Source organism: Gopherus evgoodei, chromosome 14 (genome assembly GCF_007399415.2).
Source record: "Gopherus evgoodei ecotype Sinaloan lineage chromosome 14, rGopEvg1_v1.p, whole genome shotgun sequence".
In the NCBI taxonomy this organism is placed as follows: Eukaryota; Metazoa; Chordata; order Testudines; family Testudinidae; genus Gopherus; species Gopherus evgoodei.
The window spans coordinates 10,490,301-10,513,817 of NC_044335.1; the positions used below are offsets into that span (position 1 = coordinate 10,490,301).

The following is a 23,517-nucleotide window of genomic DNA, read 5'->3' on the forward strand; positions in this document are numbered from 1 at the left end:
CCTCACAGAGATGGATCAAGATTACAGGTGGGGAAACTGAGGTACAGAGAGAGTTACAGAGAGAGATGAATTAAGTCACTTGCTCAAGATTACACAGTGAGTCATTAGATGAGTGGGGAATTAGTTCTGTGCTTTAGCTACGATGCATCTTCCACACCATTCATTCAAACTGTGTTATCAGGTTAAATTCCATCACTGTGTTGTAAAAACACAGTTCAGATTTTCAGACACCGCCCGGGACTCATGGAAGATGCCTGGTTAAATCCACGACACTGTTTAAAAACCTCAACCATATGTGTCCCAGCCTCTTAGCAGATTCCATTATGTCTTTTTGGTTACAAATCGTGTTCCCTGTATCAGTCCTTTTAAGAGGTAGAGGGAAGTTAAAAGATAGGATGGAAGCCAGAAGGAAGAAGAATTTGGGGCTGATTTTCAGAATGTTGAGGCCTGAGATCTATGAATTTGAACACCAACTTTGCATCTGCAGTTGCCACAATTGCACATGCAAACAGGCATTTATATCTCCAGTCACAAAAACATGCAAAATAAGTCCTTGTAAATGTATGCAGCTTTCAGGCCTCAGCCTTCTGAAAATCAAGCCATTATGACCTCTGCTTTAAAGCAGTAAAATGGGGATTATACCAGCATTTTCAATGTTCTTTGCACTTTCATCAGAAGACATCAAAGTGTTATTTTACTACAGAAATGTTCACCATATGCCTGTCAAGGGCAACTGCATTCCACACTCAAGCAGAAACAGAGCCTTAAGTCTAAGCTGATGTAGAACTTTTTCAATTATTGTTCTTTCTGCACAAGTTCCAGCATGGACGGTGATACCACTTTAAAAGTTTTGCCTATTTGGAATGATTCTACCAGTGTGAGAGACTCTATGTACTTAAAAATATAGGATAGCCTCTATCAAGTATAATTCCCAATTCTGGACCTTAGCGTCCAAAATATGGGTACTAGCATGAATTCCCCTAAGCTTAATTACCAGCTTAGATCTGATAGGCTGCCACCAATCAGGACTTAGAGTAGAGCACCTAATAGACTCTGGTCTCCCCCAAAAACCTTCCCTGGGGGTTCCAAGACCCAAATTCCTTGAGTCTCACAACAAAAGGAAATAAACCATTCTCTTCCCCCTCCCTTCTTCCTCCCAGCTCTTTCCCGCCCTGGGAACACTAGGAGATCGCCGGATTCAACTTCTTGAATCACCACACCGAGAGGAGTGTTACCTTCCTCCTCACCCAGAGGCCGTACAGATTCAAGCTGTGTGAATCTAACACAAAGAGAAAATTTATCCTTCCCTTCTCCCCACAAATTCCCTTGAACCTTAACTAGGAGAAAAAAATCACACAGGTCTTAAAAGCAAAACTTTTAATAAAAAAGAAAGAAAAAAGTAAAAGGTTCATCTTTGCACTTTAGATGGTAAAAAGTTACAGGGTCTTTTAATTATAAACAATAGAAAGAAACTTTCTCCAACAGAAACACAATTTAAGCTACTTCCAGCAAGTACACATATGCAAATGGAAAAAAAAACAAATTAAAAGACTATGACCGCCTTTTCTTACTTATAATTCTGAATAGATAAGAGACTAGCAGGGAGATTGGCAGAAACCTGGTTGCACCTCTAGTCCCGTCCAGGACCCAGAGAGAACAAAGCCAAACCCAAAACCCACAAACAAAGGCTTCCCTCCACGAGATTTGAAAGTATTTTGTCTCTTGATTGGTCCTCTGGTCAGGTGTTTGCAGGTCACTGTTTGTTAACCTTTTATAGGTGAAAGAGACATTAACCCTTAGCTATCTGTTTATGATAGCCTCTGAAACAGACCACGGAATGGACAACTTTTTTAAGCATGACCACTGTGTGCTTCAGAAAATCCTTTAATCTCTTGCACACACCAGGTGTTCGTAGGCACGAGTGGCCAACTGTCTCTCTGACTGGTCATTTATACTTGCAAGGCACACAGGTTGCATGCACCTTTGTGATAATTCTGCACACACTTTCTTACATGCAATGGCAGAGAATTTTTAAAGTCAGGCCCAGAGAGAGGAAGTGTCAAACTACATACCTAAGGCATACATAATTCGAATCTACCTTCCGGATCAGTTTGGTAGAAAGCATTGCTCCTTGAGTGGAATATTTCTTCCAAGGGGAGCATTTAAATCAACAAATATTGAAAAACTGGTAGCAACATTGTGAAAGGCTTCTAGGAAGATTTATAACTTGGGGGGGCGGGGCAGTCAGTATTTTAACAATATTGGTGTATATGCGGATTTTTAAGCAACATTATACAGTGTATTACAACTGATGCTTCTGCTCTTATTGATTTGATAAAACACATTGGGCACAAGGGAGATATATAATGCTAACATTGCTTTCATGTACATAACTGGTAAAAGGGCTCTCCATTTCATTATTTTGACAGTCAGATTCCATTAGTACATCCACAACAATCATGTTTCTCTTTTTAAGAAGGTAAAAGAGGAGGATTATTAAAAATTACAGGCAATTCTTCTATCCGCTTAATCTCCCCAAAATTCATTTTACAGTGGCTGCCAACACCAATAACATCAGGCAGTATAATCAGCAGTGCATAACATAGCAGAATCTGGATATTATCCACGAGGATTCCTTTCCTCACCCCACAATGAAGCTACTTTTCCCTGTATCATCAGCTGCCCCCAAAATCCATGTAGAAAAGATGTTAGATGGCAGTCTAGTTGTCTCACCACACCCCCACCAGCAGGCCCTTGGTGTAGCTCTCAACACTGAAGAGTCATGGTTAGTGAATAGGGTAGTAGGACAGAGTGTCAGGTACCACAGGAGTTCTGCTTCTGGATGAGAGGGAGACCATAGAGTTCCTGAGCACCAAGGGAGGAGGTGGAAGGGTAGAACATCCCGCCCCATCTCCTCCTTCACAGTTGAACCTCAAACACTCGTGGCCAGTAGGGCAAACCTCCTGGTTAGGGGGTCACTTGCTGCATGGTTTGTTGAGGGCTGATTGGTGCACGCCACTGTTTGAGGCTCTGCTTATCATTGATTTATGGGAAATTAACCTGGAGGTCAATAGGGCTTCTGTGGGAGGACAAAGTAGGGGTGCCCCCAGAAATGTTTCATATGGTACACGCAACTGAACCACTCTCACTTTAACTTAGTATAGTGTCTACACATACACTTGTTTATCTTACACTAGGCAAAATCCCCTCATGCCCCCCTAGGTCTCACCACTGCCCTTCTTCTGGCCATGTGGCTCCTCATACTTGTGCCAGGCCTTGAAGCTGTCACTGGGAGAGTCCTGCAGGCAGAGCAGAGAGAAAACAGGCTGCTGGAAACAGAGCGAGCCTGGAAGGCTCCCAGGTCAGACTTCTAGTGCAGCAGCTGGCCCTAGATCAGTGACGAGTTGGAACAGTACTGTCCATCCTACTGCCACTCAGGGTTGGCCCTATGACCCTCCACCATGATAAGGGGCATCAAGGCAAAAACTGAGTGAGTGGCATTAGGTCCTCATGCATGGGGGTCTCCGTGCCACTCCAGGGGCAGTGGGCCAAACTTCAGTGGTGCTAGGAACCACGGGCACCAAGTCTCAATGCCACTCGCTCCATGTTGGACTCACCATCCTCTCTCCTTGTCCCTGCCATTGAGACAGCTCTTGCACCAATACTGTACCAGACAAATTTCCAACAAATAATGTGGTGTTACATGTTGATGACTTAATGGCAACCACTGTGTATTGAACAAGGAAGGGGCTTTTCTTCTTTTGTAGTCCAATACCATGTTATTTTACTAAAGTACCTTTAATAATGAGAATGCAATGGTAGGGGATACCTTTAAGGCCTGAGCAGTGTCACAGCTTCAAAAATATGTTCATTTAATAAGCTTATAGCAATTGACCGATAAGCCAGGATCTGTGCAGTTGTAATGGATTCCTGCACAGACCCTCAGCCAGACAGTCTGATTCTCTTTTCACAGTGCCCAGTTTGAAGGCAGATATTTCAGAGATGCGCATATGGATATAGATCAATAGAGGTGACTGCTCACGTTGACAGGACGCTAATGAAACTGAACCACAGTGGGTGATTTACCTATTCTGAGCTGTTAATTTTGCAAGAGAAAAAGACAGGCTGCCTCTTTCTAATTAAAAAAGGCACTGGCATTTCCTGTATCCTCAAGAGAATGAGCGCCACCTACTGTACACTCACTGTCTTGGAATTGTAGAGCTGTTTTTAATTTCATTTCATATCAGTAAACCCAAACAAAGAAAATACACAGCAATAATACAGAATGGAATTTCCTTACAGCTGAAGTCTTAATGTCACAGTCCTTGCAATGAACTGTTGAGAAAAAGATAGAGCTCTAAACTGGGTGGCCCTTACATTCCCATGCAGGAGGAAGTCATGATTCTAACATCACTCCCTCTGCATGGTCCTGTCAGGGCTGGCTGTAATTGCCATTGAAGGGCTCAGGAGAGCCTAAGGGTTGTGCCCCACATGCCTTCCAGCATTCTCTTTGAGCAGTCTGCCATGGCCCTGCTCTATGCTACAGGTTCCGTAGATGTTGGGCCTGAGTAATACGAGAAACAAAAGGATGGGAGCATTGAGAGAATGTTGCACATAGAGAAATCAGAAATGACTAGATGGTAACAACTCCAATGAACAGAGACAGGAAAGAGAGAATTTAGGGGCACCAGTCAAAACTCTGATCTGGTGCCGGGGTGCCAGGCAGAGAATTCTGAGCACAGACACGGTGTGGGGGGGTGCAGCAAGCTGTGAAGTGGACAGTGAGTGAGAGGTCAATAGAAAATGTAAGAGGAAAGTCTCTTTGACATCTTGTAGTGAAGGTGGCTGGATGAAATATGGCATTTAATGTACTTTAACATACACGGGCTAGCGTCCTGAGTCCTCGGAAAGGGCAATACTGTATCAAGTGACAGTATTGAGATGTTTCCTTGACAAACTGTTCCCCAAGAGATTGCTCTGAAATGACTGGACTGTGGTGTTGGGGGTTTTTTAGCATGCAATTCATTATTTTGCTGTCTAAGGAAAGGAATATCCTTGACTCTGGTAATGGAGGAGGAGAAGGGTAGAAATGATGTGAAACCTAATCACAAGGCAGAAGTGCTGAAGTTTGGTTAAAACCAGAATATTCAAGTCAGGAAGGATCCAGCAAATTTATTTTTTGCAATATATCTCACGCGTTTAGGAGATGGGTGAGTTTTCCAAGGTGGTAAAGAACACTCAGAAACAGTCCACTAGACAAAAGAGTAATTAGCAAGACCAAACAATAGGGCACAGATTCCCTGAAGGATTATGTACCTTCATTGGTCTGAAGTCAATATAAAGATTCCTATTTACTTCACTGGGCTTTGAGTCAGTCCCTTCAAGGCCAAACAGTGAAGTTAGTGAGTGGGTACAGTTCAGGATCGAAAGAGTTGGCAAGTACAGAGCTAACATGAGAGGATCAGTTTTCTTTACTGTGTAATCACTAGCTTGTGAGCAGAAGGATTTAGGATGGATCCATACTTTCGTGGGAGAGCGTCCAATAGATGTTCCTGTTGGTAGGCTAGATTCTTTCTTTAAGGCTAAGATTTTCAAGAGGGATTTAGAGGGTTTGAGAATCCAGCTACCAGTGAAGTTCAATGTCATTTGGGTGTCTAATTCTCTTAGGTCTCTTTGTGAATTCTAGCCTTAGTTTCTTGACAATAGGCCTTTCGTATCTGAAAGCAGAGAATGGTCAGACTTTGAAAGAGGGAAAGGCTTAGTTTTTTTACAGCTGCCACAAGGGTCTGTTCTGCACTTGATGGGCCAAATTCTCTGTCTCAATCAATGGAGCTGCATCAGTTTACACTAGCAGAAACTTTGGCCTCATGGGTGGATAGCTCCTGTTGACAATACTGGAAGTTAGGAGAGTTATTGGAAATACCTCCTTATACCTATTAGAATATAGTAGTAGTGTTTCCATCAAACCCGGGATGTATATTTAGAAACAGAGGTTGAGAAAACATTATGCAAGCATGAAACTAACCTGCCTTATGACTTCCTCTTTATTTGAGGCCTAGTCCTGCCACTCTTACATTGAGCGGTGCCTTACTCGAGTAACCCCAGCGGGAAGTACCAATGTGAGTAATGATGGAAGAACTAACGCTTATTATTTTATACTAGCACTGATGTTATTCATTGGGTCATAAAAGTGATCTTTGGATTTCCGCCCCCACCCTCCATTTTATTGTGTATTTGAAAGAAGATTATTTTATTCCAAATGATTGGGCAGTAAACAGGCTCAGAATTAATGTCTGTGCTTGAGTTATAGAGTTTTTGTTGAGTTAGCCTCTGGTGGAATTCTCTACTCAAACTAATCCAGTTGTCAGACTCAATCCTCATTTTCAAATCCAAACAGAAGAATTTTTTTCTCCCAATATTGTATTTCTTCACTAGATTTGAGCTTAAGAGCTCTAAGATGCTTCTGAAAGGGGTTCTGAGAATAAGAAGTATGTGCCTAATTATTTTCCACAGTGCTTTTGTAGCCATGTTGGTCCCAGGATATTAGAGAGACAAAGTTAGGGAGGTAATATCTGTTAGTGGACTAGGGTGACCAGATGAGAGGAAGAAAATATGGGGTGGGGGAGGAGGTCTGCCGGCCAAGCCAAAAAAAAAAAAAAAAGATAAATGCTGCTGGCGGGGTCAGGTGAGGGGAGAGAGGAGGGAAGCCAAATGCTGCTGGCAAAGAAAAAGAAAAAAGGCAAGTGGTGCCTGCAGAGTGAAATATCAGGACAAATTGCGTCCTGACCAAAGATCAGTCGGGACGCGGGACAAACACCTAAATATCGGGACGTCTGGTCACCCTATAGTGGACCAACTTCTGCTGATGAAAAAAAGACACTTTCGAGCTACACAGAGCTCTTCCTCAGGTCTGGTTTTGTCATTCCTTTCTATTCAGTTTGTGTCTCGTGTTAATTTTTTGATGTAACTTTTTCTGCTTAGGTTGCAGTGTGCAGGCCAAAAGGTTGGTTAAAGTTAAGTTTTGAAATCCACATTCCTGCATCTCGTTAGGTCTGATTTGCCTAGGTTGCTGAGCTACCTGCAGCTCCCAGTAAAGTTTAAAAAAAATCTTGATGGGAAATTTTGCCGTGAGCACAAGCAAGACCTTTTCCCAGGTTGGAAACTTGGGGATGGGGGCAGCTGGAAAAAGCACTTGGCACCTTTGAAAGCCTCTTCCACCTAGGTGCCTAAATTGCCCAGCCTTATGCACCCACCCAGGTTTGAAAAGTTTGAGCTCCATCTGCAGGTCACATCCCTTCCAAAAGAATCCATTTTGTCACTCCTATCTGCTTCTTCCACCTCTTGTGACAATTTTTCACAACTCCTCATCGATTTTTATGCAAAGAAGTCAGCTTTATGGCAAAAATGGGAGCATGTGAATATGCCTCTTCAAAGCTCTTGTGTGTGAAAGCACTGAACTCAACTTACAAAGGGGAAGGTGCCACGATAACCTCCTGTTACTTGGGGACGCATTGGGTCAGCAATGCATGGCTGTGCTATAGGACAAGTCCTTGCTAAGGAAAGGTACGAAGACTATCACAGGAACTTCCTCTTATGTTGTGTTTCCTCAGTGCTCTGCACAACAGGGCTTACTCAGAGGTCCCAGTCGGGAACACTAATACAATCCCAATATATACTATATATTTGCTTATGGGTCAAATCCCGATTCCTTTACACAAGCAAAACTCACTTTCATGGGAGGTTTGCCTCAGTAAAGGCTCAGGATAGAAAGATTCAATCCTGTGAGTTAATATCCATTGCTTACTACAGTAAACACATTTAGCATTGGAAGGTCTCTTGTGTGCCTTGAATGGGTGCCAAGATTCTAATCTTGCTTATACCAGTGTCAATCCAGAGTAATTCCACTGAACGAATCTATCAGTTGTAACTCCATTTGTGTCAGTGGAATTACTCTGGATTGACACTGGTGTAAGCAAGATCGGAGTCTGGTCTGATCTGAGGCAGTTTGCTATTACTACTTCGACTGTGCAGGTTCTGTAGCTTGCAATGTGCAAGAGGTCAAACTAGATGATCGCAATGGTCCCTTCTGACCTTGAAGTCCATGAGTCTGGGCTGATACTTGCTACTGCCTGCTGGTGGCTCAAGGAATCCTGCTCACACACATCCACAGCCAGAAGCTCATGACCTCACAATTTTATAAAGAAGTTGTTGTTTTAACACTTACTTCAAATCTGGGTCAGTTACAGACGGGGACAGGAAGGGCTCAGAACCAGAATCTAGTATCGTTCTACTTTCTCCATTTGCCTCTCATGACACAAGTTACTTTCGATGTCACAGCCCCGGAGGGCAGGCATGAGTTCATGGGATACGTCTGCAGCGCAGCTGGGAGGTGTTACTGCAGCACCTATAGACAGACCCAAGCCAGCTTTGGGTTAGCTAGATCAGTAACAATAGCAGTGATGTTGCAGCAGCACAAGTGGATACATGACTTAGGCCCACCCACCCACAACTCTGGGTATATGCTGGAGCAGCTGCCACTAGATCAAAAGCTAGCTGAGGTGTGCTAACACATGCTGCAATCCCACCTTCTGACTGCACTGTAGACATAACCATGACGAACAATCCTGTGCAAAATGCCGAGTTTACTTTCCTTACCTGCTCTGGGACATAACTCTTCTACTCTCTCTCCTAAGTATGTTTTACTCTCCTCCTCTGCAAGATTAGCCTCAAAGGCAGGGCATGTTTAGGCTGAAAATAAAGATAAAAGAGAGACAAAGTTCTAGGGGAACACAGTCCCTTATGGAAAAGTCCTATAGCATTCAAGAGAGAGGAACCCAGTAAGGTTCCATAGAAACTACTCCAAACACCTGGAGAATTTAATAGAGAATGAGATTCCTTCTATAGGAAGGAAGTGGAATTCTATGGAAGTCTATGGAATTCTACAGCAGGGATATTATTCTCTATTAGGAAAAACAGGATGATTCAAAGGGCCTATAAAATGGCTACCTTTTTCTATTGAATTCAACAGGGTTTTTTGTTTTTTTTAAGGAATGGCTTGAGACCAGATTGTGGGCTTGGGCTAGGGTTAGGATTGGAGTCAGTTGGTGCCCCATTCTAGCCTTAATGGTCCTGTAGGGAGGCAGTGTGTTCCCCGGTGCGGGACGAGCTCCGCCAGACACCAGAGTGGGCAGAGCCAGAGCACTCCAAGCCCACCCCCTAGATGGTCAGAGGCTGGACAGGAAGTATAAGAGCCCAACCCCAGAGCTCACTCAAGAGGCAGCCGCTGGAGAGGCCAGATGCCTCCAGCCCAACTCCCACTGGGGAGACTCCAGCAACCAGCGGCAGACCTGGAGACTGGTCTGACTGGCCTACACTCAACGCGGACCAGCATATGGGAGAGTTGCTGAGCCTAACCCTTGCCAGATACTCAGAAGAGTCGCTGAGCCTACCCCTCACCAGCTACCCTGAGGATCCAATGGTGACCCACCCCCCTGAGGACACCACCTTGAGGACACCCTCTCCCAGGCCGCTTGGACCCTAAAGCATGGGAGAGTTATTTACCTGTGTTTGCTCAGCCCCTGCCTGAGCCTTGAACTATTGCTGCCCCGCCCTGACCTCGGGCCTGGCCTTGTTGACTATATAAACTGCTGCTCAGCCCCTGCCTGAGGGCCTGAGCCTTGAACTCATGGCTATCCTGTCTTGCCCCAGGGCCTGGGCTCATTAACTAGTGCATTTTTTTACCCACAAAAGCCAATAAATCTGTTAGTCTTTAGGGTGCCACCTTGTTTTTTGTGGATACAGACTAACACTGCTACCCTCTGATTCTTAACTGCTACCTGTGTTTGCTCAGCACTTGCCTAAGGGCCTGAGTTGTGACTCTTTACTGCCCCGCCTGACCCAGGGCCTGTGCTTGTTATCTGCTAAATACCTTCCCGGCGGCTTGAGCCAGGACTCCTGCAGCCCAACCGATTTCGCAAGGGATCGAGCAAGGACTAAGGGAGGCGGTGTGGTTCCCCACCGCCCTGGAGAGGGATGAACCCTCACAAACCCTCTCTACAGGCCCATACATTAAAGAATAAATAAATGAGGCAGATGCAATGAAAATATTTCATTCCTCTCCTTTTTGTGAGCCCACTGGGCAATTCTAGCCAAGCCAATGGGATTTGTGTCCCACTTTTGCATTCTGGTAGCACATGTGGGCCCTTGGCAGCTGAGAGGGTTAATCCTCCATTTCTTTATTCTGGCGAAACTCCTGCTGATTTCATTTTGGAGTTGTGCCAGCGTAAGGAGGGCAGGATGGAGCTGTAAAGTGATAAAGGAGTAGGTGGGTAATTGCTGTAATTCAGATGTCAAGTAACCAGCCAGACTATTGTGTCTTCTCTTCCCTTCATGTTCCTTTGTATTTTTCCACCTTGAGCAGCCCTGTTTGATTCTGACTGCAGTGCCTCTGCATTCTCACCTATTCCAACAGGCTCAATCTCATTTTCTGTCCTGAATTCAGCTGGGAGATTAGTAAACCAGAAAGTGTGCAGAATGTAATCTGCATTGTGAGTATGAGACATGATCCCCAACAGCAATATTCTCCCCTGGGTTAAAACACACCTGACATGATAGGACATTGGCCCCGAGGCCATTAGAGTCCAGTTCTGAGTCGCACCAGCCAAGGGTGCTGGAACTTTTGTAGAAGTGGGGGCATAACAACGAAATTCCAAATTCTTATCTCCTGGAAATAATTTTAATTTTAGCAACACACATACAGGTCCCAGTATAAACAATGCAAACTCCTTTTGGAGGCTTTTAGATTCTACTGCTGTATAAGCTGGATGGGCTTTGCTCCACTGAGGTCAGTAGAAAGAGTCCCATTAATTTCAGTGGGCTTTGGATCAGGACTAACTTCGATCCCATGAGATCAAGCATCAAAAAACAGCTCTACAAATGTTTGAGTGCTAGCCACTGAGATATTGGGGGCGGGGGGGTCAATGGCAAGACTATCAGATTTTTTTTGAGTCAGGTGACCTGGGTTCTGTTCCCATCCTTGCCACTCTTCCAATATGTGACATTAAGCAAGCGCTTGGCCCTGTATTTTCCAATGTGAGTGCCACCTAAATCCACTTGGGTACCTAAATGAAAGTCCTGAATTTTTCAGAGGTGTTGAGCACCCACCTCCATTTTCCATTAGAGCCAATGAGATCATTCATGTGGAGTAGGCGAGGAGGATTTGGCTCTAGTCATGTTCTTGCTGTGAGAGTTACTTGATGGCAGAGTACAGTTCTCCTCCTCCTTCTCTCTCCAAGAGAAACTATCTTTTTCTGCATGAAAAAAGTAGAATATATACTATTGGGTGTTTAGTTTAAAAACAACGAGGAGTCCTTGTGGCACCTTAGAGACTAACAAATTTATTTAGGAGTAAGATAATTTTAAAAATGTGTATCTTGCTTAATATATATTCAGCACACTAAAAATATCTTCTGGGCTTTGCTTTCATTTGGCTCATAAACCTGACTGTTGCAACTCCTAAAAACAATATTTATTCAGTACATTAATGCACCATCGAATTTCAGAGATACTTTATATTTCTATCTATGATACTTATATGTCTCTTGTTGCAATATAATCAGAGCATCTCACACCCTTTAACCTATTAACCTCACCAGACCTCTGTGAGATAGGACAGTGCTACTGCCCTCATTTCTCAGATGGGGAACTGAGGTTCAGAGAGGCTAAGTAACTTGCCCAGGCTCGCACAGGAAGTTGATGGTGCAGCAGGAAATTGAAGATGGGTCTCCAAAATCCCAGTCTAACACCCTCACAGCTGAACCATCCTTCCCTGATTTCTTTATTACAGGCATAATTCTGCCCTGTTTTCTCCCGCTTAGTAGTACCTGTCTCTCAGAGTAGTCTCCTTGCTTTCGGTGAGACTACTTGTGGCTAGTTATGGGGGCAGGAAGCAGAATCAAGCCCTGTGTTCCCATGAAACATTCAGCCTGATTTTTTTTTTTAATAATTTTTTGGCATTTTTACGATAGCGCAAAGGCTTTATGCATTTGTGCTGTCGGAGCTGAACATACATGTTCATTTGATTGTATAGTGAGTTATTCTGCGATTCTGCTTAGCAGGCAGGCTGTGTGTTATACCGGTACGTTCAGATGAGGTCATTTATGCCTGGATTTCCTAGTTTTTGGCCTAACCCTTGTATGAGCATTCAGGGGAGGGGAAGAAGAGCCTTCCCATTTGTGTGGTCCATGTGAAGGCCAGGCAGAAATGATCCCTAACTATGCCCACTGGGACGCCCAGAGCCCCAAACGGGGTGAGCATGGCTCCTCCTTCTAGTACCCCAGCCAGCCCCACACAGAGGGGCTAGGAGTGTTCTGTAGGGATGTAGCAGTCTGTGCTCTCCTGTATGCACTGCGAAGCTCCAGGAGGCAGTCTGACTCCCAGAGTATCTGAGCTCCCCCTGGAGCAATGCAGCACTGTCCCGTCCCCAACACGGTGCTGTGCCTACAAGGCACAATCAAGTCCTCTATGATTTATTATGGGCTTAGACTTTACAATTTGAGTAACTCCTGAATTCCTTGTTTGGTCCCTTAGAATATACAGCTTTGAATAGATCCGTTTTTCTAATGAGATTCCTAGGGCCCTGTGGGTAAGAAATTGCCAAGAGATCCTGCCTCATTCAGCCCAGATTCCATGAGCTGTACCTCCTCCAGCTCCTGCCATCATTTGCTGTTTTTGTGCCTCCCTTGCCTCCCGTCACTCTGCCTATAAGGAGACAATTTTATCCCATTGGTGTAACGCTGGCAGCTCTGACTGGGCCGGCTCCAGCTTTTTTGCTGCCCTGATAGGTGAAGAAAAAAAAGGGGGGGGACCCTGATTGACCTGCCGCTGAAGTGCCAACGAAGAGAGTGAGTGAAGGACCCGTTCCCAAATTGCCACCACAGACCCGGATGTGCCACCCCAACAGCGAACAGAGTGCCGCCCCTTTCTATTGGCCACCCCAGACACCTGCTTTCTTCGCTGGTGCCTGGAGCCGGCCCTGAGCTCGGAGCACACGGGCATGTTCACTCCTTCAAAGTTGCTTTGTGACCAAGAAAACTGTGGGCCTGATCATCCTCTCATCTGTACCAACCAAGTCCATTGGCTTCAGTGGAGTCACTCCAGATTTCTCCTAGCATAAGGGAAAGCCATATCAGGGCCTGAAGAAGGGAATTCTCTCTAGCTCTAATGGATTTCAGAAATAGGGACTCACTAGTCGCCATCACTTTAAAATGAATTTCTAAATGAAAAGACCCTTTATACTGTCAATACTATAACATGGAAATAACAGGTTCTGTTGGATTTCCATCAGCAGCTGCCTGTGTCAGCAGCTTTGCAGGAGCCTGAATACACTCTAGTTTCTGTGCTAAAAGCCGCTTCCCTGTGTTGTTTTTTTCCTAGGTACAGTGTGCGTGCTGGTGCCTCATACTGCACTCGCCACTCCTTTGTTGTGTAAAAATGTGTCATGTGTTCTCTGGAACATTTGTTGGTACAGCATCTGCAAATCACTTTTAATTCTCTCCCATGTCTCTTCCAAATGCAATTCAATTAAATAGACTGATGGTGTTTGTATTAATCTAAACAGCATTCTTGGCAAGCTGACAGGCTGAACTGGAAAGAGTTGTTGTGTTCTTTTCATGAGAGCCGTGATCACAGCAGGGGTTTCTTGGACCAAATGTAGCAGGAAACTTTTTTTTTTAATCTCATCTCTGGTAATGAAGAGAAACTGTCCAGGGCAGGAACACACAATACAGGACATGGTATGCGTCCTCATACCCCCTGCAAAACACATTGGGGGAGATTTGCAAAGGCACCAATGGCATGTAAGCACCTAACTCCCAATATTATGTATCAAGTGGTAGCATCTAGGAGCCCTCGTCAAGACCCCAGTGCACTAGGTGCTGTACAAACACAGAACAAAAAGATTATTCCTCCTCTCCCATAACTTACTATCTAAGCACGTTTATAATTCATGGACTTTCACTGGGAGTTTGGCGCCTGACTGCATATATGCCTTTGACACACTCTCCTGTTTTGTTTGCACTGAGAATCCCCACCCTGGAATAGTGTGACAGGGTAAATGATCTTGCAAACAAGACACGTATTTTGTGGAGGTATTTTCACAAGGATTTTCCTTTATATGCTGCCACAGTGTTGCGATTAACTAACCTCTTTATAAAGAAAACAAAAATGCCCTGGCCCAGGTCGTATACATTTCAGCAGTGTCCCAATAAGTCATATTCACGCTCGAAGTAATAGCAGTCAAGTCAGCAGAGATGCAGCAGTGATTATTTATACCCCTCTGCACACGTGTTTAATATTTTCTAATCTCCATAGCATGGAGCTTTGTTCTGACATTTTTATTTTTTGCAATAGAGACATTAAAGAAAAATAGGTTAAAGAGACGTCCTACCAATCTTGGTCTCTAAGGTACCTGTCCTGGGGTTGGGGCATTGGATTGGGTTCAGTTCCCCACTCAGCCAGGGATTTCCTGTGTGACCTTGGGCAAAGTCACGTGGCCTTAGGAAAATGAGGGAAATTGCACTGCCCTATCTCACTGGGGTGATGTTAGACTAAAATCCATTAATAAGTGTGAGGTGCTCCAAGACTGTGGTCACAAGGACCATAGAAGTGACCTAGACAGATATCCAAATGCCACCCAATTCCTCTCCCCAGCACATCCCATTCACCATGGCTGTGTAGCAGCGAGGTCTCTGAGTGTTTGTAGCTCCTTCTCCTAGGCCTGGCTCAAACCTTCTCACTGGTGCTTGCTGTTGTAGCTGCTTCTCCCCCTCTCTTCACGTAGGCTGGGTCCTGGGTTCTTCGTTTTTCTGACTCCCAGCACCTCCAGCCAAGTCTTAGGCCCAGTACTCAGGTGGTGCTGGGATATTGCACAATGCTGCTAACAGGCAAGGAGTATAAAATCCAGTGCACAAGAAACACCAAAGTACATTAACACAAACCACAGCAAAAGAATGACACTCAAAATAACAGTGTTACAAAGAGGCCTTTATTTGGAGCAGGAACATAGATTCTGGAGAAGCAAAAGGTCAGGGTTAACAGATACTGAGCATCAACTTCCAACCCCACAACTCTTCCCAACCCCTCCCTGTCCCATCTGGAAGGTGCCAGGCAGATGGGACACTGGAGACAAATGGCACAGCACTGTGATCAGCTTAAACAAAAAGGGTCCATTTACAGTGTCTCTGCCCCTGGATGGGGCAGGGTCCTCTTCTGGCTTCCTGGTCTGGCATCCTATGAGGGTCTTGTCTGGCTCTTGGTAGCTGGTGCTGGGTTGGTTCCCTGCCACTGGTCTCTGCTGGGCTGGAGCTGCCTGACTCATGCAACCGGATCCCACAACAATGCAAAGATGTCCCCTTTGCACACAGGGTCCGGGGGAGTCAACTAGGGATTCCCTGAGCTGCTCTGCTTCTCGCAGCTCCCAAACTCGGAGCTGAAACTTACAGTCTCTTTGTCTCTGAGCCAGGTTGGCTTATCCTGGGCCCAGCAAACAGCTTGTCCGGAGCCCCCATGCAGACGCCTGCCTGTTGACCTCAGTCAGAGTTTCTAGTACATTCTGCCCCCATCCCTGAGCTGAGTTTGCTAGAAGATGGTGTCAGAAGACTCTGGTAGCCATGACAGTTGTAACCCCTTTGTTCGGATCCTGTAGAGGCTCAGTCTGGCACTCCACAAGCTGGCAATAGGGTTGCCATCTGTCTAGATTTTACCAGGATTGTTCCTTTTCTGAGGTAGCTGTCCTGGGGAATCTGTGAGGGGGCTCAGTACACACTGCCTGCTGTCCAGTATTAGGGGCTCAGGATCATCATGGAGGGCCTGAGTTTTTGTACCTGAGAGGTGGCAACCCTAGTTGGCAAAGTCCAGGTGCGGGTTACATGAATATCAATCGTCTTCCCTCAGCAGCAAAGTAGCCTCAGGGCTGCCACCCCCACCGCTGCCACCCCCACACACACCCCCCCCCCCCACACACACACACCCCTGGATCCATTGGCTCTTCAATTCCACATGACAGAACAAGGAGTAATGGTCTCAAGTTGCAGTGGGAGAGGTTTAGGTTGGATATTAGGAAAAACTTTTCACTATGAGGGCAGTGAAGCACTAGAATGGGCTACCTAGGGAGGTGGTGGAATCTCCTTTCTTAGAGGTTTTTAAGGTCAGGCTTGACAAAGCCTTGGCTGGGATGATTTAGTTGGGGATTGGTCCTGCTTTGAGCAGAGGATTGGACTAGATGACCTCCTGAGGTCCCTTCCAACCCTGATATTCTCTGATTCTATGATCCTAGCCTTGTGCAAGGAATCCCCACGGAGACCATTGCTAGCCTGTGAAGCAGGGATGGACTCCCTGGGCTGGCTCCTTGAATCCTCCTTCCCCAGCACCAATCCTGCTGTGTCCAGTGCCTTCCACAGCTGCAGGGAGGACAGCAGGATTTCCCCCCCAGTATTTAATTCATACTGAGTTGGGAGAGAATCAGATACTTGTTTAATACCATCCCTCTCCTACAGTTTAGCATGTAAATCCTTTCCAGTTCCCAGCATTGTTCCCGTTCTTGCCTCCTCCAGTGTTTAGAAATGTGAGGGACGCCAAGCCAGGCATGTGCAAACCTCCCCACGCAGCTCAGCCCAGGTGTCTCAGTCCTGACCCACAGCAAACCTACTAATCCAGCTCTTAGCCTTTTGGAAGCAGAGGCTGCCAGTTACAATGAACTGTGGTAAATTGCAAATTAGTGAAAGGGGGGAAACTGAGGCGAGGAGATCACCAAGATCATTTTCACTCAGAGCCTAACTGAGATTTGAACCCTAGACCTGAAGGGATGCTTGTTTAATTGCATTTTCCCCATTTGTTCACTTGTGTGTGGAGCCTTAGTTTATGCATGCAGCAGATTTTGACTTGGCAACGTCCAGACTAACTTAAAGCATATTTGCATTGTGGTGAGCTTCAGTGTTGCACCATCATGTGGCTACTTAATGCTGTGAACTGCAAATTTAAACACACAATGAAGGGGGGAAAAAACATCCTCTACTTGAATTTTTATTTGTCGCGCCTTTGTACCAGCAATTATGGTATTGTGCTAAGCATCATTTATTTTCTCTGTTGCTCTGTGGTTTTTATATCATGCCAATCACTTCAATTTACACTGCGTATTGACACATGCAAACCCCACATGTGGACATTTGTATGTTCCAGGGCAATTGCAAGTGTAAGTCCCCTTCTTCCACCCACAAACGGCAGTTTGCTTGTTCTCCCATAACCACTGCACTTTTGAAAGTCATAAAAACAAATTTCCTAAAGTACCAGATAGAATTAAATCCACTAACCAGAGCACATCTGTCTCAAAGGAAAATAGAGGGAGACATTTTTATTTCATTCTAACTTATCACTTAGAAATATACGAACAAGTTGGACAACCAAAAAGATTTTTGTATAAAGGACAAACTCTACCGCAAGCATACAGCACGAACACCCAATAAAACATAATGGGCTTCTCATCTTCCTTCTCTGTATCACCCATTAATTAAGATGTAATTTTTTAACAGTGAGGCTAATTAATCACTGTAACAATGTCCTAACAAAACCAAATCTCCCCACCCCCCTCACCGCCAGACAACCTCCCTACTCAAAAAGAGATTCTTTATAAAGAGGTTTGTTTTGAAACTGAGCAACAGTGAATATTCTGCCTTTGCTTCTGCTGCTTTGTCCAGTAGCCTCCATATCCAGTTTACTGATGCCATCTTCTGGTTAGTTAGTTATGTATGTTTATGTAGCAAAAGCCTCAGTCAGAAGCTTTAGTATTTATCAGTACTGTTAAAGAGTTTTCTAATCACATCCCAAAAATAGTTTTCCTTATTTTTAAGAATGTTGATCAAATGAAATATTAGAAAATTATTAGTAAAGTAATAATATTCCGCATTTATGAATAATCATTATATTTTACAAAGACAGTTATGAAAGTATGATTCCAACAATTTTGCTATGTTTCCCATTGTTGACCATTAAGATATGGTACCAATTTTATAATATTTACAATATATCTTATTGGTGGCATTCTCTCTGATCTGGCAACAGATTATCCCAAATCACTGGACGTTCTACCCCTTGAGAGAAGGTGAACAAGAACAAACCATATGTAATAGATGTCAGGATGCTTAATGCACTACTGGAAACCACTCAGATACTACAGGATGAGGGTGGTATAAGAGCCTATACAGAACAGAGTCGCTGTTTATGTGCTGCTGGGAATTTTCGGTGTGTCAGAGTTGGGGGACTCTGTGCATCTGGGTTGTGAGATGAGATGTGAAACTGAGACCCTGACTACTTGTGGTCATTAAAGATCCGATGGGATTTTTTTTATATTCACCCTAGTGTCCTGGCCAAATCCTGCATCGGGTAAATACATCCCGCCTATCAAAATCTCCCCCTACAGTTTCAGTTGGATATACTGAACTTCACTTCCTGACCTAAATGTATGCGTAATGTTGCTGAAATAAAGGATTGATATTATTACCATTTTTGGTCTGAGTGGCTAGCCAAAATTTCAGGGTCCAGCAGGTTGTTCCAACTGGAAATGGAAATTGATGGAGTTTGGTATTTTCTTTGATGCAGCTTTATTTACAAAGAAGGTACAAAGTCCTGTGTCCCTGAGCACCGAGGGACTCAAATGACAGGAAACAGCTTCTTTTGCTCAGAGCACCAAGAGCTCTCATTTCAGCCTGCACCTCTGACCCAAAATTTCTTTTCAGGTTTCTTCCAAAGTCAGCTACCATGCTTTCAGCTGCTCCTTCAGGCTGTCTCTCTCACTCAGCCTGTTCCTGTCTGATCTCAGTTTCTGTGTGATCTCTCTACACACACGTGCACACACACACACACACTCACACTCACTCCCCTACCCAAAAGAATACTCAGCCAAAAAAACTCCTGGGTGGATTCATAGATTCATAGACTCTAGGACTGGAAGGGACCTCGAGAGGTCATTGAGTCCAGTCCCCTGCACTCATGGCAGGACCAAATACTGTCTAGACCAGGGGTCGGCAACCTATGGCACGTATGCCAAAGGCGGCACGCGAGTCGATTTTTAATGGCACGCTGGAGCCTGCCGGGACTCCAGTGTGCCATTAAAAATCCTGCCAATGCGACAAGCTGCAGGGTCCACGCTGCCTGGCCGAAGCGTCCGGCTGAGCGCAGCAAGCCGCCGGCCCCTCCCCCGTCTTCCCCCACTTCCCCTGGAGCCCTGCCGCCGCACGCACAATGCTCTGGGGGCCGGGGCTGCACGCTCCCGCGGGGCAACATTTGGCTCCATGGGGACAGCAAACCGTTCCCGGCTCATTCAGAGCAACGCCGCAATGCGCACAGCACTCTGAGGGGCGGGGCTGTGTGCACGTGGCAGCGACAAAACTCCGGATGAGCGGGGAGCCTGATGGTAAGGGGTTTGGGTTTGGGGTTGGGGAGGCTGGATAAGGGGTGGGGGCAGTCAGGGGACAGGGAGCAAGGTGGGTGGATGGGGGGGTGGGATCCCAGGGGGGTGGTTAAGGGCAGGGGTCTCTGGAGGTGGCAGTTAGGGAGCAGCAGGGGTGCATGAGGCATGGGAGTCCTGGGGTATGTTAGGGGGTGAGGGCTAGATAGGGGTCAGGGCAGTCAGGGGACAGGGAGCAAGGAGGGTCCGAGGGGGGGTGTCTCTGGAGGGGGTGGTCAGGGGACAAGGAGCTGGGGGGGTTGGATGAGTCGGGAGTTCTGGGGGGGGCTGTCAGGAGGTAGGGGTGTGGAGAGGGGTTGGGGCAGGCAGGGAGCGGGTGGGGGGGTTGTATGGGTCCAGAATTCTGGGGGTCCTGTCAGGGGGCAGGTAGCAGCTAGAGAGGCATGGGAGTCCAGGGGGTTCTGTCTGGGGATGGGGGTGTGGATAAGGATTGGAGCAGTCAGGAGACAGGTAGGGGATAGAGTCCTGGGGGGCAGTCAGGGGACAAGGGACAGGGAGGCTTAGATAGTGGGTGGGGTCCCAGGAGGGGGTAGTTGGGACAAGGAGCGGAGGGGTTGGGGCTTCTGGGGGGGGGCAGTCACCCAGCCCTCTGCCCTGAGCCCTAACCCCCGCCCCCCCCACACAGCCCTCTGCCCTGAGCTCTGCACCCCCACACACACCCCATGCCCCTGCCCTGAGCCCTCTACCACCCAGCCCTCTGACTTCTTCACCCCAGCCCTGACTCTTGCACCCCACACATCCCCAGCCCCCCCTACATCCCATGCACCCCGCAGATCCCCACCCCCACCCTGAGGACCAAACGGGAGCTTCTGCACCCCCACTCACATACCCACCTGCACCCCTCACACCAAATAGCAGCTGACCAGGTAAGTGCCTCCACACCCAAACCTCCTGCCCCAACCCTGAGCCCCCTCCCTCATTCTAGCTCCTGGCCAGACCCTCCACACCCAGCCCTGTGCTCGGTCCACTCCCACCCTCAGCTCAATGCAGAGAGAGGAAGAGAATGGGCCAGAACCAGGGAGAAGGTAGGTACCCACTGTATGTGGGGAGGGCCGGGACCCCAGACCGGCAGCGGGCTGAGAGGGTCTGGCAGCCAGAATGCAGGCTGGCAGGAGCCGGCGGATGGAGCCCCTGAGCGGCAGTAGGCTGAGCCGCTCAGCCCATTGTCGGTCTGGGGTCTCGGCTCTAGGCCCTGCACAGCCCGCTGCCGGTCTGGGGTTCTGGCTGCCAGACCCTTCCCAGCTGAGGTCCTGGCTGCAGGCCCCACTCATCCCACTGCCGGCCTAGGTGAACAGAACCCCAGACCAGCAGCAGGCTGAGCGGGCTGGCGGCATAAGATCAACATTTTAATTTAATTTTAAATGAAGCTTGTTAAATATTTTGAAAATCTTGTTTATTTTACAATACAACACTAGTTTAGTTATATAATTTATAGACCTGTAGAGAGAGACCTTCTAAAAAACATTAAAATGTATTACCGGCACGCGTAACCTTAAATTAGAGTGAATAAATGAAGACTCGGCACACCACTTCTGAAAGGTTGCCTACCCCTGTTGTCGGTCTTTGTCCCCCTGTAGCAGAAAGGCCATATAAGAGGTTTATGGATCAGCTGCTTCTCCTGGCTATTAGGCGTAGGCCCTGATTCAGCAAGGTGCTTAAGCATGTACTTTGAACGCATCAACAGTCCTATTGCTTTAAACACGTGAGCCATTTAATTGAAGTCAAGTGCATGTTTAAATGCTTTGCTGAGCTGGGCTTTTAGGCCTTTGCATTTGGCAGCAGAGGCTCCTGCTTTCAGCTTGAGAGGCCCTGGGTGACAACTCCACTGTGCGGGGTCGGGGGTCATCATTCAACAAAACACCACATGAGTTAGTTGTTGGGGGATGAAAGTTACAGTTGCCTTTGACTCAGTGAACAGCAGTGACTATAACCGACTGCCTCTGATGACTAAGTTCTGTGAGTGGTCAACTCCCTGCACAATGGGTCCTGCTTCTACAACAATTAGCAGGAACATTTTCTGAAGTGTCCGAAGTCACTTCTGAAAATGGGGCTTAGCTTCCAAAGTCCAGACCCTCACGATACTTAGCAACCGAACTCCCATTGATTTTAGTTGGAGTTAGGCACCTAAATGTCTGAGGATCTGGGCCCCAGATCAATTTTATTCTAGATCCCTCCATCTTTAAAATGTATCCTCATAAGGAAACATTCAAGGAAAGCACTGAGCCCTTGATCAGAAAGGGGAGACCTGCTGACTGCAGGCGGATAGGGATGCTTGATGCCTAGGACCTGACCAGACTGGACCTACACTTCAGTCTCTTCAGCTCAAAGAGAGTTGGAGTAACTGTTCTAAAAGAAAGAGCTCTCTGCTGACAACTAAGAGCCTGTCAAGCCAGGCAGAGAACCCAAAGGGGAGCGACCCACCATCAAGTTTAAACAGAAACAATACAAATCCAGACCACTGCCCGGCTCTGTTTATAGTGTAACTCTGGGGACATTCCCTGTAGGAGAGTGCCACCAAAGGTCAGCAGATGTTTGTGCTTGGGTTGAGTCTCTTCCAAACCTGTTTGGGAAGGTCCACACCATTCCATGGTTCCTATGAGAGTGGCTGTGACTGAAATCACTTCTGGCAGATTTCACCCAGAGCAATGAACTTTGGTCCCAGGGCATCCAAGAAATCCTTGGGCAGTTCATTGTCGTCAATGAGCAGGGACCTGAAAGAGTCGCTTCTCTCTAGCATTCCCTCCTCAGCATAGGTGTGAGGTTGGTAAGTGACTATGTCCTCCTCCAGGTTGCTGAAGTGATAGAGCCTCTGAGGAAGGGAAAGAGTACAAAAAAGAAAACAAAATCTCCCTGGAGACTCCATCTCTCACATCCCTTTGGAAGCCAGTGGGATTCATTTTAAGTAGCAGGTTAGCAAGAAGTCCCAGGGTGATACTGTAAGAAACACTAGTCACTCCCACCCAACCAGCCAGCTCCTTTAAGGCACATCAACTATGCCAAAGAGCGCCCTGGGAGCAGCGCTGCAATACAATAGCACTGGGAAGCTATCAGAAGAAATCCAAAAAGCATGAAAAATTACAAGTTCCCCAGCCAACACAGAACGGAAAGAGCAAGGAACCTGTCTTTACTCATGCACCTACCACGGGAAGCACTGCAGCACCCAGGGCCTGTCCAGGAAAAGGTGCACATGTGGCGGACACGCAAGTGTCCAGGTAACTTGTAGGTAACCAGAATGGCACAGCAAGAAGTGCTGGAGACACTAAATCTTCAGCAAAGGCTCAGAGATCGTTGTAAGTGACCCCTCCTCACACTCCCCCAGCTTGTGTACCTTGCTCTCAGCCAGGGGTTCGGATTCTGCTGCGAGTTAATGCCCATTTCACACACCCTAGCCCTTTTTCCCATTCCTGGAAGGTGTGTCTCTCCTATAAGCAGCTGCAGCCAAACTAGAAAGTTCCCATGGCAAACCGTGTTCCACAGCCAGGACCCACTGACAATGCTGAGGAGTTCAAAACCAGCCATTCCCTACCTGATTCAACATTTCACCCACTGTTTCTACAGTCACAGTGAGGGGTCTTCTGTGGAGTGTCTCCACGCGCCTAGAATTGTAGACCGCCTGAAAGAGAGACATAGCATTGGACCTCAGCAAGGCCATAGCCCTCCATCAAGATTTTACAAGTGTCATTCTGGTCTGAACAAATTCCTCAGCTTTTATTGTATGTTATAGCCATTTCTCCTGTGCAGGTGTAACCCACACACCTCCTGGGTGTGGTGTTCTGTCCCATCTGGTGGCACCAAGACCACTTATAGAGAGAGAGGTAAAAATGAGTCTGCCCTATAGCCTTCACTAACAGCCAGTTGGCTTTTAGCTCATGCGGTACAGGCTCATACACTAAGCTCCAAAGGTCCCCACCTCGATCCTGCCCGCCGATAACCAGGATCTGTCGGCGTTACAAGTGGGGGCTTGTCTGGGATTTCAACTGGGAAGATTCTGATGCTCA

The 23,517-nt window shown here is 46.6% G+C and overlaps 1 protein-coding gene across 1 annotated transcript in view; it reads right to left on the reverse strand.

Moving 5' to 3' along the window:
- Window positions 1-21,006: 21,006 nt before the first annotated feature.
- Window positions 21,007-23,517, reverse strand: part of CDH26 (cadherin 26) — a 33,863-nt gene continuing 31,352 nt past the window's right edge. The window contains 3 exon segments of the mRNA XM_030533343.1: window positions 21,007-22,144; window positions 22,146-22,328; window positions 23,046-23,132. Coding sequence (XP_030389203.1) covers window positions 21,992-22,144; window positions 22,146-22,328; window positions 23,046-23,132 — 423 coding nt within the window. The 3' untranslated portion in view covers window positions 21,007-21,991.